This window comes from Lineus longissimus, chromosome 3 (genome assembly GCF_910592395.1).
Source record: "Lineus longissimus chromosome 3, tnLinLong1.2, whole genome shotgun sequence".
Taxonomy (NCBI): Eukaryota; Metazoa; Nemertea; class Pilidiophora; order Heteronemertea; family Lineidae; genus Lineus; species Lineus longissimus.
The window spans coordinates 23,142,897-23,159,492 of NC_088310.1; the positions used below are offsets into that span (position 1 = coordinate 23,142,897).

General features: G+C 39.2%; 1 protein-coding gene across 2 annotated transcripts in view; it reads right to left on the reverse strand.

Annotated features, from left to right (window-relative positions):
* Positions 1-16,596, reverse strand: part of LOC135484268 (sodium channel protein type 4 subunit alpha B-like) — a 41,259-nt gene that overhangs the window by 11,637 nt on the left and 13,026 nt on the right. Inside the window, exons 10-24 of one of the 2 annotated variants that reach the window (XM_064765583.1) lie at positions 16,321-16,426; positions 15,991-16,041; positions 15,361-15,405; positions 13,424-13,668; positions 12,920-13,093; positions 12,229-12,579; positions 10,917-11,241; positions 8,005-8,045; positions 7,428-7,823; positions 6,991-7,164; positions 6,628-6,753; positions 6,180-6,449; positions 5,841-5,894; positions 5,318-5,455; positions 3,601-3,708 (exon numbers count right to left, since the gene is read on the reverse strand). In XM_064765583.1, the coding sequence (XP_064621653.1) occupies positions 3,601-3,708; positions 5,318-5,455; positions 5,841-5,894; positions 6,180-6,449; positions 6,628-6,753; positions 6,991-7,164; positions 7,428-7,823; positions 8,005-8,045; positions 10,917-11,241; positions 12,229-12,579; positions 12,920-13,093; positions 13,424-13,668; positions 15,361-15,405; positions 15,991-16,041; positions 16,321-16,426 (2,604 nt within the window). Of the gene's footprint in view, positions 1-3,332; positions 3,441-3,600; positions 3,709-5,317; positions 5,456-5,840; positions 5,895-6,179; positions 6,450-6,627; positions 6,754-6,990; positions 7,165-7,427; positions 7,839-8,004; positions 8,046-10,916; positions 11,242-12,228; positions 12,580-12,919; positions 13,094-13,423; positions 13,669-15,360; positions 15,406-15,990; positions 16,042-16,320; positions 16,427-16,596 lie in introns of both variants that reach the window. The other variant, XM_064765582.1, reaches the window with a different exon arrangement.

Genomic DNA, 16,596 nt, shown 5'->3' on the forward strand with positions numbered 1-16,596 from the left:
ACAATTCTTATTCTCCAAAGTCTCTTCGTAAAAAGTCAGCAATGAGCAGGGAATTCGATACCTGTAAGCACATTACGAATAAGCAACAGCTAATTTCAGCTCATTTGTACTGGAAATACACACAGAATGAACTGCATCTGGTCTGACAAGTAATAGGAGGGGGACGTGTATGGAGATAGAGGAGCCTTTCTTTTGACATGATGGAAGCAGTATAGGACAATGCATTTCGATGAAGCGAAGGATTAAGTCGCCTGGAATACAATGCGGACAATGACAATGTTTTTATTAGTAGTAGTTCTAGGGAATCTGGATCCAAATAATGAATCATTGGTTAAAGTCCAGGAAACGAAATCGTAGACTCTACCAGGCACAGTAGCACGCAGGCGTCTTGATTGTTCCACATAATACAATGCTTTGTTTCAGGCAAGCACAGGAAGGTATAACATGTATGGAGGTTAGACCCATGTCACGATAACGAAATCATTACTATTACATTACAAATCACAGTAGAAACAAGGCCCTCTGTAGTAGTTAATGAGGGATATACTGGTATAGAGTTTTGTAGGTGTCGTACCTCTTCAAAACGAACTAGTCATTTGTCTGCTGATACTTTGTTGCCATGCCATTTTCTGGCAAGGTTTTTAAGGAGAATTTCTTCATAATAATGCTTTAAACCGTAGGAATTGAAAACGACACCGCACATTTTTCTCCGTGATTCAAACAGCGAGGCATACCTAGCTGCCGAAGACTTTTACATTTTTACAGAATTTTCAACTTTGTTATCAAGTAAGTGTTATCGTTAACTGCGTTTTGATAGTAACCAGAATCTTCTGCCATGCATGCATGCTAATGATATATACTCTTACCATACCTATGATATCAAACTATCAAACACACAGCTGAATTTACACCAGAAAGTAAAGTACCGACCATTACATCTCTACTGGTAACACTATTACAGTGAAAGGAACGCCACTTCTAGGTTAAAAACGACGCAAGGGACAGACAACCTTTAAGCTTTTTCTCCACTGAACAACACTACAATCGTCCACCACACACATGTACATGTAGATTAAGGCAAGCAGTACCTTGCAAGATTCAACTAATTAATACAATTTTCAATCTTATTTAATACCTCCATGATCTGACCAAGGTAATTTCCTCTACGTTGGAAGGACACGAGGTCCCGTGTGAAAGCATCGATGCATCAGCGTCTATCTACAATCAATCACGGATTGGCTCGAACTGACTCCTGGGTCATAAGGTAATGCATTACAGCAAGCTATGCTCAAACTGACTCGCGGCTAGTATTAAGGTATTGCATTACAGCTGGCTTTGGTGAGTAAAGTAGCCTCCAGGTAACATCGGCATTTCGAGCTTGGCATTGTTCCAATGATAAATAGTACAAATGAAACTCCCTTGCCTCAAACAATCTATTTTATCTGTTACAACAAAACAGTAGAAATCAGAGTGATCCTGAGAGAAAGTTCTCAACATTTTTAAAACTGACAGAATGCAGCGAAGATGGCGGAAAGTTTATTTCAGTCAAGGTAATTTTCTACCATGCTTATAAAGAAGGATGCATACTAATTCAAACAGAATTATAGTGCAGATGGACAGTTTCGAATATTAATTGGTACTGCGTGCCTCAGTGCTGACAATACCTACAGGGTGTAAAAAAGTCGTGCTACTTTCCAAGTTTGATAACGCTTTAAAAATGTTTTTTCTTCAAAGACCGTTTCTTGCTATCGAAAATAACAGGAAAGGATTCTATGTGGTGAGATTTTGACAAAAAATATCCATTTCTCCAAAATAAGTTATACAAACGACATGCAGTTCTTGAAACGGACTGGTTTTTTTTACACCCTGTACAATCACTATCTATTTTTGGTGCTCATCATGGGCACCACGATGATCTACACTCTATCACTCCTATACACAGAATCGGAAAAATGTGTCCCACATAATGGTATTGGTTTGGTTCAGAAAATATGTATCCGTAGAAGTGTGTGTTTGTAACTGAATTGTCTGAGTGTGGAAATTATGTAGCCGCTGATATGCCCCACATACTTGTTTTGGCTAGGTTTAGAAAATATGTAGTCGCTCAATCGCCTCCTATACTGGTTGTGGTTTGGTTTTGAATAGTGTAGCCGCTGCTATTGCCCATATGATGGTATTTAGTTTGGTTTTGAAACAATGTAGCCGCGTGAGAGGATCAACTGGGTAAAAAAATAAGAAACTGTAAAAACAATGGAGGGCAAGAAAAAAAATACTGTAGGAACAATAGTAATACCAGAGCAGTGGCAGTGCAGGCCCTTGAGACCTAAAAAAAGCTCCGACGTACGCTCATTGGTATCAGCGTTTTGTATTTTATGCACTAATGCGGAAGAATGAAACCTCCCTTAGCGGACAGCTCTCTATTAACGACACTAGTTTTGGTCCAAAATTGATTGTTTCCATTCAATTTGACCTCTCTTATCAGGACACCTCTCTATTAAGGACAGCACTTGTCAGTCCCGAGGATGTCCTTCATACAGAGGCTCTATTGTAATTTACAAATCGCTGGCACCGATTGGAGTTCGTTGAGGCCCTTAGTTTTTTAAATCTAATAGCCCTGTAGTTAGAGATTAGAAGATGGTAGTCGAAAAAATACAATTTTAAAAAGAGAATATGATACTATTGATAGATAGATGTTGAAACAGTTAGTAGACGGTGAGATCAATGCTGGTAATTTGGAACTCTTTTTACAGATACATAGGGTACAACGACTTGTTCTTGGTGCGTATGATTCGTATAGTGCAATGTCAATTTTATTTGCATATAATTTGCCCCCCCCACGCCCCGTTATTTAAGGGGACGTGTTTATAAGTTTTGAATTCGATCGACGGTTAAGATATCGTACAATGTAGATTGAAAGAAACGGGGTTTCGAAGTCTCTACGAATGTTACTGATAGAAACACTGCTCCTGTGTTACAGTTGTTACGTGTCCCTGTAGTTTTATTTTCCACATTGATAAATCTGCTTATAATATCCATATCCATATATATGTTTTTTTATAATCATTATGTTGTATGCACATTGTTTTAGCCTTTTAACTATGTATCATATTCTTGAATCAACCTGGTAAATGCAAAATATCCCCCTCCACAATCATTACCCTTTGCTGCTGTGTAAGAACTGAAGTGAAAGAACTAGTTGCGTATTAGATGTGTAGGCTAGACAGAGGTAGGTAGATACCAAACACTTACGTTTCCATGTAACATGGCCGTTAGTAATGATGACCGAACCAATAGGTGGGCTACATTTTCAGAATAACCCATCGTATACTTACACGTGGCTTTGGTATAGGTTTCTGCGGTTGTTTTGAACCTAGCTTTTTCATAGCATTGTAGTACTTTTTCTGATCCTCTGTCATTAACATCTCTAGGGAGCCACCTGCGTGGAGACGACAATAAATTGATAAGTATCTCCTTCACCTGGATAGCACCAGAACTCCCTTGACCTTCACCTATAACATTAGTCACACCATGAAAAAAGATGACCAAAAGAAATAGCTGTTAGGTGGGATGCAGTTTCTCATTCACCCTGTATATACTTACACGAGGCTTTGGTATAGGTTTCTGTGGCTGTTTCCCACCTAGTTTTTTCATAGCATTGTAGTACTTTTTCTGATCTTCTGTCATAAACATCTCTAGGGAGCCACCTGCGTGGAGATGACAATAGATTGATCAGAATCAAATATGTTTCACATACTGAAATACCTGAGCAATCAAGTTCACCTTTCGGAGTGGAAGTCAATAATGCAGGGAAGAGGTCTTTAATTGCGTCAATGCACACAAGACTTCGTCTTCACTGCACCCTCAAGAGAGGCATAGATGACAACTCCATGACAGGCAATTTATATCACATATCATTTTTGAAATTTAAATTAAATGTTTGTTAAAGGCAAGGTACTGGGAGATAAAAACAAAATTGAATGAAACTAAGCTGCAGTAAATGAAGTTTTATTTATATGAAAATTAAAAACATTGGTTATTTTCAAAATAAGAGTCCAATGAAACTATGAAATGAAAAGGCCAGGGGCCATTGTGCTCACTGGTATTTAGGTAACGACTTAATTGACAATGGACCTTGAAAATTAGGTCAAATCAAAAACCTGTATATTATGCAATGTATCCTTGCTGGGAGTACCAACCATAACAACTTTATGGAATACGAATCACTAATGAGCGAGATATCACACTTTCTAGCTTTTCACTTTTTGCCCCCTGGTGTCAAAGTCGAGAAACAGATCAGACCAAAATTCAGTATGATATGCAATATGTCTTTGCCAGGAGTACCTACCATTATAATTATATCAAAAACAAATCACTAATAAGGGAGATATCACACTATTTATGTTTTCAGTTTTGGCCCCCTGGTGGCCAAGTCAAGAATCAGACCGGACCGAAATTCAGTGTCATCTGACCTAGGGGGTCATGCATACAAAGTTTTGAGTCCATAGCCCTAGCGGTTAAGAAACGTGCCATCGTTTTTGAAATAGGATACGACGGACAACGACGGACGACGAAGACGACAACGACGACGACGACGACGGACGACAGACACTGCGGTGTTGTATAGACCCACCGTTCCGGTGAGCCATAAGGCACGGGCTACATCACCTTTTTATCATAGATCAACTTGTATTTGATGACAGATGTCTAAATTACGGGATTGTCTTTATATCTATAGTTCTTTTTCTCCGTGAGACAAACGTGCTGAATTCCGATCGAAACATTTGAACTGAATTGCCAAATCAAGCCACTCAGGTAAACCAGGCTTTTACGCCATTCAATCATGTGATGGAATAACAGGTTTGCTGAATTAAAATCGAATCATTTCAACTAATAAAAATACCAGCCGACTCTTGCACTGCAATATCAAATGCGAAAATATAAGATTTCCGCTAAATCGAATGAAGTAGATGCAGATTTTAAAGCCTGTTACTGGCAAATCGTAGCTAGAATATGAAGAGAGTCACACTTTGAAAAGGGTTGCTTTGCTTATGAAGATTCACAATCCCAAGATTGCTTTTAAAGTCAAAGGCCCACCCCTGTGTTGTGTTGGAAGATTTGGTCGTACATTTTGTACGCTTCACTGACTGAAACTCATTTATTCAAGTATGGTTAACTCAACGGATGGTTATGTCTTACGGGAAAGATTTTGTAATTGCTGAAATCTGCTAATATATATACGATAGAATATCCTATTTCTTAGCAAACTGAAATGTCCTCAAAAGAAGAATTTACTGTTGCCACGAATTGGTATACTTATCTTTTTCTTTTGCATATTGAAATTGTCTATGATAACACCAATGAAGAGATTCAGCGTGAAGAAAGAACCGAAGATGATGAAGAGCACGAAGTAAAGGTACATATACAAGTTAGCCTCTCTGTAGGGTTGCTCGTTTCGCTGAAAGAAAGAAAAAAGAGAAGCTTTATGTATAGTTTCCAGCAGTGAATAAGAGTGACCTATAAAACCTATAAAGCGTCTATTAGGGCACCCCCTTTAATTTTTTTAAATCCTAATTGCTGGTTGGCTGGTCAAGAGACTTTTTAAAAGGGACTTTTTTTCTTTGATCTTTTGAATTTTGGAAGCATCTTGCATATTTTAGGTACATGTATGCCAACTCCATAATACTTGTATGTTGTAGTTTTCAAGTTTTCAAGCATCGACGGACATGCTGTACATTTTCGTATGAAAAACCAATGTATCTCACATCCCTCTTGTCCCATTCATATAATACGATAAAATATAACACCAGAAGAATTCTACTTGGATTTAAGTATCAACTCACCCCATGACAATCAACAGCGTCGTTCATGATTCCCATCCAACCCTTGAACGTGGCCTGGAATGAAAGAGAAACACACGTTCAGGTACAGCCAGGGCAGAAAGTGATCGGATTGATTCTTTATTTTCTCATTCAAAGATGACATTTCCTTAATAATTTCTACGTACAAAGATAATTGTTGATTACGAGTATTGCTCACCTACAGATGACCAAGGGCAATTACATGTAACTGTCACGCCTATTAAGGTCTCGTGGTAACTGTACAATTGCAATTCCAAGTGAAATACAAAACTGCCGACATTTTTTCAAAATGACAAGTAAAGTGCAGGAAACTACACTTACGATCTGAAAGAGTGCTAGATAAGCATTCAGCACATTGTCAAAGTTAATACGTGAATTCTTCCATTTTGTATCCTCCATGAGTTCGCACTCGTTCCTCAATTTGACAAAGTCATATGATATCCTCTCAGTGGTCGTCAAATTGATGCACTTATAGAATTGGCCAGAGAAGAGCTGAACACCCATGATACTGAAGATGAGCCAGAAGACTAGACACACAAGAAGCACGTTACAGATAGATGGAATGGCTTGGATCAAGGCGTTGACTACGACCTGAAATTAAACAAAGAATCACTAAAATTTAGGAAAGCGACATAGTTTGTTATAGGTATGTATGGCTCCCTTTTATATCCGCGTTATTAAGGTAATCTTGAAAGCTCATATACGCTCAAATGACAGAGAGTCGTTATTCATGTTTCTGTTTGTTACCATGAACTCATTCAATACTTACTCTCATCCCCTCCCATCTTGATACAGCACGGAGTGGACGTAAAGCCCTGAGCGTCCTGAGAGCTCTCAGAGAACCCATCGTGCCCTCCTGTCCCGACGCCTCGGCGGAGAGAGTAATAATCGAGATCTAAAAATGCAAAAAACACACAAAACAAGTTGTCATTTCGTCAGGACAAGTGTTTGCTGACTGAATGTATTTCCAGGTCATTTTCTTGATTAGTATCAGCAATGTATCAGTATCAGTTGTTCGTATATTGAGACGTACACTACAGACAATCCTCCTTCACATAAACTTTCTCTTATTCTTGAGCATTGTATTTAGTGATAGCTTTGACCAGCATAATGAAGATTTCCACATACTTACAGTGACTATAATGAAGTCAAGCCAACACCAGGCGTCTGTGAAATACTTTTTATATCCAAACGCCAACCACTTTATGATCATCTCGAAAATGAAGATGACTGTGTAACCCTTATCTAAGTACTCAAGGGTGAGTTTAAGTAAAGGGCGGTTATCTAGATAGATGTCTTCAACGGCCTGTAAGAAGAAGACAATGGTCAGATATTGAAACGTTGAAATCTTATTTTGATGAAAGCTGAAAATGACGAAACTTTCATATGAGCTCTTGATCAAGCAATTTTAATAGTTGTAGTTGTACTTTCAGATGACATATAGAAGTTATTGTATTTTTCACACATTTTGCTCTCGACGAAGTTATATACTTTTCGCCCGCCTTACATATTTTAAGTGGCACAAAACGTGTCTATATGACCTTGTATTAAATTCTAGATAGAGCTTACCAAGGATATGCTACTGGCAGCGATCATGAGCATGATGAATGATTCAAAATACTTGTGTTCGACGAGTTTATAGGTGTAACATCTTGCTTTCCACCAAACCTTGCCAACGGATGTCTGAACGAACGCGTTGATACAGGTTACGTGCTTCATACAGAAACTTGGAAAGCAGTCGTCAGGATAATTGACGAAGACGACATCAACGTCGGTGGGTTCAGGCTCGCCATCTTCAAGTTTGTCGTCCATGCAGCTGCTCCCGTCATCATTGCCAAATGATGATTTGCTGACGGTCCCAGGGGTAGACGCCTTGGTGTTGCTAAACTTGCTATCTCTGGATGCGGACTTCCTCATCTTGCACATGGACTCCATGCTAGCGGGCCGCGTGGGCGCTTCGGTCTCCTGCAACAAGGGGTACTATTGTTAAACTCTTAAGAATGTCTAAATCGAGTTGAAGTAGTGCTAATTTTCAATTCCAAAACACCGTGGTTACGCAAGGTAGTAGTTCATATCCCGTAGTAGATATTTACTAATTACATGTACTGGTTTAGATTTTTAGGTCAATAAAACTCTAGTAACTCACCTTTTCTTCTTGGTCAAGCTGAATCTTAGATTCTGAACCCGCTGAAACAAATCAAAACAAACATATAAAGTTTCATTTGTCAGGACGAAATGAAAAATGATTATATCAAAGTTGAGTTTTTTCCATTTGAAAACAGCCCAATTTAAACTTGTACAAGGAAAGGAATTCAATTTTAGATTCAGAGCGAAGTATGAACAAGAACAACGAAAAAAATTACAAAAAGGAAGAAGTATTGTCTGAAATCAACATGTCAATGTTCAAGATGGTTGTGGTAAATTCTTGGTTAAGACTTGATTGATGAAGACATATATGTACAATGTATACTTTGCACTGCACATTTAACATTTTAGCGATTTTAGTGAAGTGAAAATACACTACAATGTTGCACCAATACAGCTCAGCATTCGTAATAAAATCTGGGAGGTGACCGAATATTCATGTTGGAATTGATCCCTCACACAGTCAAAATCCAACTCTTTTCAATTACATGCAAGTGTTACCAAATAATGAAACGTGGCAACTTTTCACCACAACCTTGAAACGTGGTAACTTTTCACCACAACCTTGCAGATGATATAAGAATTCAAATGAGGATGTGCATAAAAAATAAAGAATGGGCTGGACTCCGTCAGCCAATGAATGGATATCAAACAAGAATCATAGTTTCTGTCGTCGAATGCTGGACTGAATGATGGAGACTACAAAACATACATTTCGTATTCAATTACCACAACTATATTGACTACACAACTCTGGACCACAGAAGGACAATTTCAAGGATGACCACGAATACGGTTAGGTTACCTCTTATTAAGGTCGTTTCGTAATAAAGACAGCACAGAAAAAATCCAAGCTGAGCAAAAAATTGTATTTTAGCCCTCTCTTGATATTAATCTGATGTTTCTGTCCTTGACTTTGACAAGTGTACCAGTGTTCAGACGCTGACCACAGCGACAGGACCACGGCCGGCGACAGCGGCAGGGGCGGAATCAGGCACGTGAGATATACCGATGGGCGTCAACAAACGCAGATGCGAGTTGATGTGAATCTCCGTTTTTTAAATCCAATTAAAGCGAGCTTTTAATGGTCATGTCGATCATTTTATTCGTTGAAGAGGATTAAGAAAAGGACGGTTAAGTGAGGTCCATGCTCGCATAGTTTTCGTGTATTTTGTGTTGTAAATTCGCGCTAATCGCCGAGATTGATTATTCGCCGATTTCATTTCACTCTGTTCTTCGTGTTACGTGTAATCGTGTATCATGTACATGTATGTATCAAAATGAATTATTATTGTGTCCACACTCGCGTTTTCGGTATGCTTTCGAACTTTGAATTGAAGTGAACTTTTAAGTCAGTGAACAGACCTCCAATAACCGTTGCGTCATAATTTAAATTGAATTGAAATTGAATCATGCGTTCAATGTTAAACTTTAATGATCTTTATTTGTATATTCTTGCAAATGCGCATGTGCTGTCGCGTGAATCGTCCGCCCAGACTTAAAATACCAGGGCCATATGTGTTAGTTTTGTGCTTAGTTCGCGTTTAGAAATATCGAGGTTGGTAAGAATTATTGTGTTGATCGAATACTGATATACTATTCAAATCAAACTGGACTTTAAAGCAAGGATTCGGAGGAAAGTTTAGATAATAACGCCTCATATAATGCTGGAGCTGGTGGAACGTTGGGTGCCAGAGTGATGAGACTGAAGACAAGGTCACGAAGGTAGGACAAATTGACAATGTTTATCACATCATCAATATACATCGGTTATTTAAGTGCTGTCGTCTATAAGGTTAACATGTACATTCAAAAATAATGTAGTTGCATCGACGCCACAGCATTTAGACGTCCACGATTTTCGTCGGGTGCCAGAGGTTTCAAGGTAGGGCAATATTTTAATCAATCGTCACATTCACATCGTCAATAGACCTACATTGGTTATTTTGATATTTACAGTCCAAAATAGTTGCATTGACAACATATATGAGCTCACGATTTTCCTACTTTACGGTAGGCCTATACTCCGCCCCTGCCCTCTGCCCTAGAGCATGGCCACATGCGTACATAGGCCTACACTACACAGATTGTTGTAGACAGTTGATATCGTCATGCTGCATGATAAAACCAGATGAAACTTGTTTTTGGACGAATGATATTTGATAACGTTCGAAATCGATTAACTCTGATAAATTCTGATCTGGATATATACTGAGTGAACCCACCCGACACACCCGAAGGTAAGACACATATATTTTGATACAGCCTGTTAGTGGAGCAGTTCCGTTTATACTTGATGGTTTTTGAATGAATGATTGAGACCATTTGACACATTCCTCTATGGTTCGATTGTAGTAAAGGCCCGGCTTTTAAAATTGTTTTAGGAAAGATTGCAATTTTCGTTTGTCCACAATTTTTATCACCAAAATCATGTTTTTGTAATGCGTGGTCATCCTTTTTTACTAACGATTGCGGCTAACACTGCCAACGGGAAATCTTTCATTAAAAGTAGTTAATCACAGCACCATTTTTGCAATGACCATTTAGTTCATGGATTATTTTACCGGTCAGCTTTTGTATTTTGTCCAAATGGTTAGCAAATGTAACTCTACATAAACTTGTACATGTATTTTAAAAATCTATAGTATCATATTAAACTTATGGTAGCAGCATGGCATTGGAGTCAGTTGATCAGTTGAATCACCTGCTATCAGTAATTATACAAGAGATTATTTCGGTCCATTAACATACAAATAGGGCTGAGACAATATACTATATTGCTCAGTAAATGATGACGCATCGTATTGTACTGAATAGAGGCGTCTATTTAACAAGCTCCCAACAAGTATGCCAGTGTTAGCCGCAGTTGCACTGCAAACAAAGGTTGCAGTGCAAGTCTAACTAACAAAGTACCTGAGCTAACACTCTTACGATCATCATCTTCCAGTCCTGAATCCTGGTTGTCGCAAATTCGTCCATTGCGCACCGGGCCGTCACCATCCATGATTACGTCATCAGTTTTGGTAACTCCGGTAGGACCCTCGCGCTGTCCCGCTTTTCTCTTCTTGACAACAGTTTTTGCGCATTGCATAGCTTTGACTTTCAGCCAGTTAACAAGTCTGTTGATCCTCTCCGAGGCTTCCTGCATTTTGTTGGGTTCGTTATCGCCCGCGGAGACAGATTGAAGATTCTCAGCCCCGAAAGAGCTCAAGAGTAAAGCAAGAAACAAGTTTAGCACCTGAAAAATACAAATAGTATAACATGCATCGTTAGAATTTGCGATTAAGGGGTAATTTGCTCCTCCCCTAAACATTTTTAAAGGAAATCTCCCTGGGCTGACCAACTGTGATGGGTTACATCTGTTTCCTCTTGGCGTAGGAGGATCGGTTGCTTCTGACATTATCCGACTGGGTCACAAAACAAGATACCTCATCCAATAAGCATTAGCAGATAGTACTGCTTTCATTGCACTTAAAGGGGAATACATGTACAACTTTATAGAAATGCTACCGGTTTTATATCAAATACATTGTATATGGTATCAAGAAACACAAAATACATGAAAAAATTAATGAATATATCAATCATCATTTCCATAACTCGTTTCATTTGGGCCTTAAGGATGTTTCCATTGTGTGCGTGTATATAAACATAAATATTAACGTATCTATACGCAACTATTACTGTGCTTAAAATACCACTCAAGTCTCGGCAATGGCTCCTCCATTTTTTTTAAATGTTTCACTGCCAAAGCCACTGGTTCTTCTAATCACTGCAATAGTTTACTGGGAATAGTAAAGTATAATCTAAAATAAACATATACAAAAAGTGTCTTCCTTTTCTTGCTGTGATATCCAATCGACTATCCATGACTCACTAGTTGTTTCGTGTATTCCATAGTACTGAACAGAATTGTAGCGCTGCAGAGGTAATCCCCACGTTTTTCCACAAACCATTCATACATAATGAACACTTTAACATAATAGACAACATGAACGCATGTATCTCCAAAGATGCAGAAACTGTATCCATCCATTTGAATCAACTAAAGGCAGTTCACAGAATAAGCGCTAATCCAAAAGAAAAGTGGATCCATCCAAACTGAACAAAATCACATGACCGATCTCTGCCATTTTAGAAATAGTTTTTGCCAACAATAACAGATGGCAGTTATTTCTAATATGGCGGAGATTACGGTTTGAAGCAGCATCCCGTAGGTACTTACCACTAAATTCCCAATAATCATCGTCAATAAGAAAAATGGTATACATATATAACCATTCACGAGCATACAATCCCACATGGATTCGATCCATTCTCCACAGAGTACACGAAACACAATCATGAATGAGTGGAAAAATGACACAAAACTCCAACGTGGGACTTCACCTCCCGTGAACCTGTCTTTCTTCGTGTAATAATTTTGTCCGAATAATTGCATCCCGACTACAGCAAAAATGAAAATGATAATGCCAAGCACGAATGTTAGGTTTCCCAGTGCACCTATTGTTCGTACGATGATCCCCATCAAGAGGTTGAGAGTAGGCCATGACTTAGCTAATTTGAACACACGAAGCTGAAAAGGAAAAGCATATTATTAGAAAAGTGGTAGGCAGTTTTCCGAAAAGGTGTATCACTCTTTCGTTCACAGGTTTGACTGTTTCATGTACCTGACCAGACTAAACGCATGACCTTATTTAAACTTTTGTTAATGGGGGACGACGAGGCAGTTGCCCTCGCCTCCCCTCAACTGCTTAATACGGCCATCCCATGCGGATTCTTCCTCATGTGGTAAACGGGGTGACTCCCTCTGACAGTTTCATCTTGGGTCACTAAATTCACCTAGATTACTTTACAAATTGTATGATATTCTAGTTAACACTCAAAAGTCTTAACCTCAAGCTGCATTCCCTTACCAATCTGAATGTTCGAAGGACAGATAAGCCACTGACACCCTCTAAACCCAGTTCGAGGAAGCTGAGGAATACAATAATGCTGTCAAAAATGTTCCAGCTATCCTTGAAGTAGTTGATAGGGTTAAGGGCGATGATTTTGAGCACGGCCTCGGTAGCGAATATGCCAGTAAAGACCTGAAAGGAGGTAATGAACAATTATTAAAGAATTGGCAGTACTAAAGATAAAACAACTCCAGAAAAGTCCAATATTGCCAAATGGTTCATTCCGATGCTGCCAAACACATCTCCTAACAGGCATCAATTTCGGATTGTTTCAGTATTCTCATCAATTTATATCATCAAAATGGCAACCAAACATGTGCCGCGATTTCTTTTCACATGAACTTACGTAGTTTCTCATACTGAGTCATTCGCAAACTCAACTTAAGTTTCCCTTACTGAGTGTATTCACAAAATCGACTCATACAGCTTCTGATACGGAGTGTGTTCGCAAACTCTACTTACATAGTTTCCCATACTGAGTGTATTCGCAAAATCCTTTTCCATGGGATAATGATCCATAGCCATGAAGGCAGTGTTGATTACAATGCACAGTGTGATGGCGAGCTCAGCAAAGGCATCTAGAATGATCAACGCTGTGTACTTCTGAAGCAACAAGAGCCATCGCGGTGGGTTCCAGACACAGAACAGTTGGTGCATCTTGGCTTTGATAAATGCCTTCTTATCCAGGCTTTCGTCACTGAAGAAACCTGCAAAATATGAAGAATGGCAGTGTCGTGCGGGCGATTATGGAAATGCATACACGGTATCATTTCCTGGTAATAAGAACCAAGGTAATTTTAGGCCAGTACCAACAGAACACGAGTCAGTATTACTTTGAGCATGTGTAACAGTTTTGAATGTCCTAGGATAGAGTGATATAGGGAAAAGGATTCTATCATGCGCTTTTAACCTAAGGAAGGTCATTCCCTGGGTCTTTATAGAACTATACCAACAACCACACCTCCATCTCTACCAATTCCAATGCTACTTTGTTTAGAGCACCTAGTCCGCACTTCCATCCTCTTCATCAGCCAATCTGCTTCAATCCTCAGGTTATAGCTCTAATATTGAAATCTGTATAGGAAATTTTCTCAGAGTACCTATCTGAAAAGGTTTGAAAAAGTACGAGGCATTTCGCCTTTATGTCGTGGGTGCAACCTTGGCCTTATTATCAGTAACTTGTGTACAAAGATACAGGAATGACTAAATGATAATACATACGTCTGTTATAAGTAGAGAATAGAGTGTGAGCGTTTGCAGGGTGTTGCTACAGAAAAATTGCTTTACCGAGATCCCGGAGATTCTTGTAAAATATGATATCTCTTTCGTGACCAAAATACAGTATCTTCCAGTAACTGAATCATATACTGACTTTAAGGCGAGCGGCATTAGAGTTGTAGTGGGACATCTTGCTTCAAATCAATGCGTCAAATCGATTTAACAAAGCCAGGACTAATATTTTGTCATACGACCAAACAACAATCACGAAAAGCAGCTATTTTCTTGCTTCACTTCCGCAGTTGTTGTGGATTGCTCAGGAACGGCATGTGCAAGTAAATTTTTGAATCTTCAGTTCGATTTAATTGAATACAGTAAACCAAGTTAGTCCATTGAACATACATCCCCGATTATCATGACGTACTTTTTATACCGGTACCAAAGACAAGATACACCAAAGATCCACATTCAAAATGATCAAAATTGTCCATTTAGAATGAAAGAACAATGACAATTCTCAAACATGTAAAAGTAAAACATGCTGCCTCGTCAAAGCCTCTCATGGCCCGGATTCAAATTTTGCCACGCATGCGTGTAGCTGCGCCGGATCTGACGTGCTAAAGCAGGAGACAGAATGGTTAAAAGGAGATGACAAAGGCGAATAAAGCCAGATCTGTGTCCAGGCGGGGCCTTTGGGATGCATTTAATGGCGAGCGGGCGGGTGGCTGGGCTGAAACGCTGCAAGACAGAATGCTGTGAAGGCAAATGGAACCATCGCATTGAACATTTAAGTAAAACAACCATGTTTGAATTATTTACCGTTCCGTTTTAACTACGGGAATATTAACTCGTTGCACAGGGCAATATTGTAAAGCTGACCCAATGTTGGATATTCAACAGCCAATAACGGTTTTCAACGACCAAACGAAATCCTAAATCAGTGATTAAAGTATGATGTAAAGCTATTTTAGAGACTGTCGCTGGTGATTTTGCAATGCGATGGTTTTGAAAAATAAAAGTAAATATTTAGACAAAATGCTGCTTGTTGTATAATGGTTATAACAATAATAATGATAACAATAATAAGTATGGCAGTAATATAATGCTCCATGTAAGCTTAGACAAGGAAGGTGGACAGTGGGACAGGCCCGGCACATGTATAATTAATGTTGACTTCTTACCCCGTAGAGTGACATGCTTCTGGGCACCGTCGTCGCTGAAGCAACCTGTTAATTACATGGAAATACTAGAGACGGCTCCCAAACCAATGTGACCCTTGGTGCAAGTCTGATAGCATTTAACCGAACATCAACCACAAAGCCATGAACTAAAACCTCTAAAGACTGTTACACTGTCACCACCATTCGCCATCAAGTCGGCAGAAGTGATTCTCCGCCATTGATTGAGCTCCGACGAAATATTTAAGGGCAACGAACTGCTCGAAATTATCGTAACGCTGAGTAGGTTAAGATACCTCAACAGCAAAAACTGGACACTGGACCAAAATATTCCGTGTTGGAAGAAATACCTCCATAGCCAAACGAATTCCTATACCAGCCTGAAGACACCTGGATGGTTACACTCCTACGCAATGTTTGAAGTTTGTAGAGATGACCAAATCAATGAGGAAATACATGCCTTTGAATGCCGCCACTACTTAAGGAGTGTAGGAAATGGTACGCATCAGTGCCAAAATCATCAAGACCCCGTAATGGCCGATAGAGATACACTGCTGGCCAAGTGTACCCGAAAATTGGTGTTGACCACAATCGACAGAAGAAAGTGGCAATGATTACTTGCTAAATACTTACTTCTGCGTTTGCCTGAGGCATGATCAATAAGGTCTTTGAGAACCATCACATCTGGAAGAGATGACATAACAATAAAAACATCATTTTTAGATATTTTTATAGTGGTTGCAGACCTGATTGATCGAATGGCGATAAGCACCGCTTTTAGAAATCAATCCGTACTGAGACATTTTCTATAGAGAGCCATCGTCAAAAACGCATTACCTAAAAGTGAACCGTGTTGCTCTCAGTCGATTTGAAATGGTAGCCATTCATAAATAAAGGCGGTATGTATTGTGGATACTAGCAAATAGTTGATATGTATAATTTCTGGTGCTTTAGATAGCTTACCTTTCATATCTACAACGGTTTGGCTTGGGGTGCGGCAAATGAACGGGTTGTCAGCAAATAGTTTCTGCTTTACTGTTTCGCATTCAGACCCGCTACTGGAAGACTCCTGGAAAATATCATTGTTGTTACTGTGAGCCTATAGGTCCAGATAGAAGATTTAAGGGGAAAATAGCATCGTCACCTTTTATACTAAAGCTGGTATTCATAATTCATTACGGTGGAGTCAGGTGTTTTTTAAGTTCGTGGATTTCCTCAAAAACGTATTTCGCGAGAACA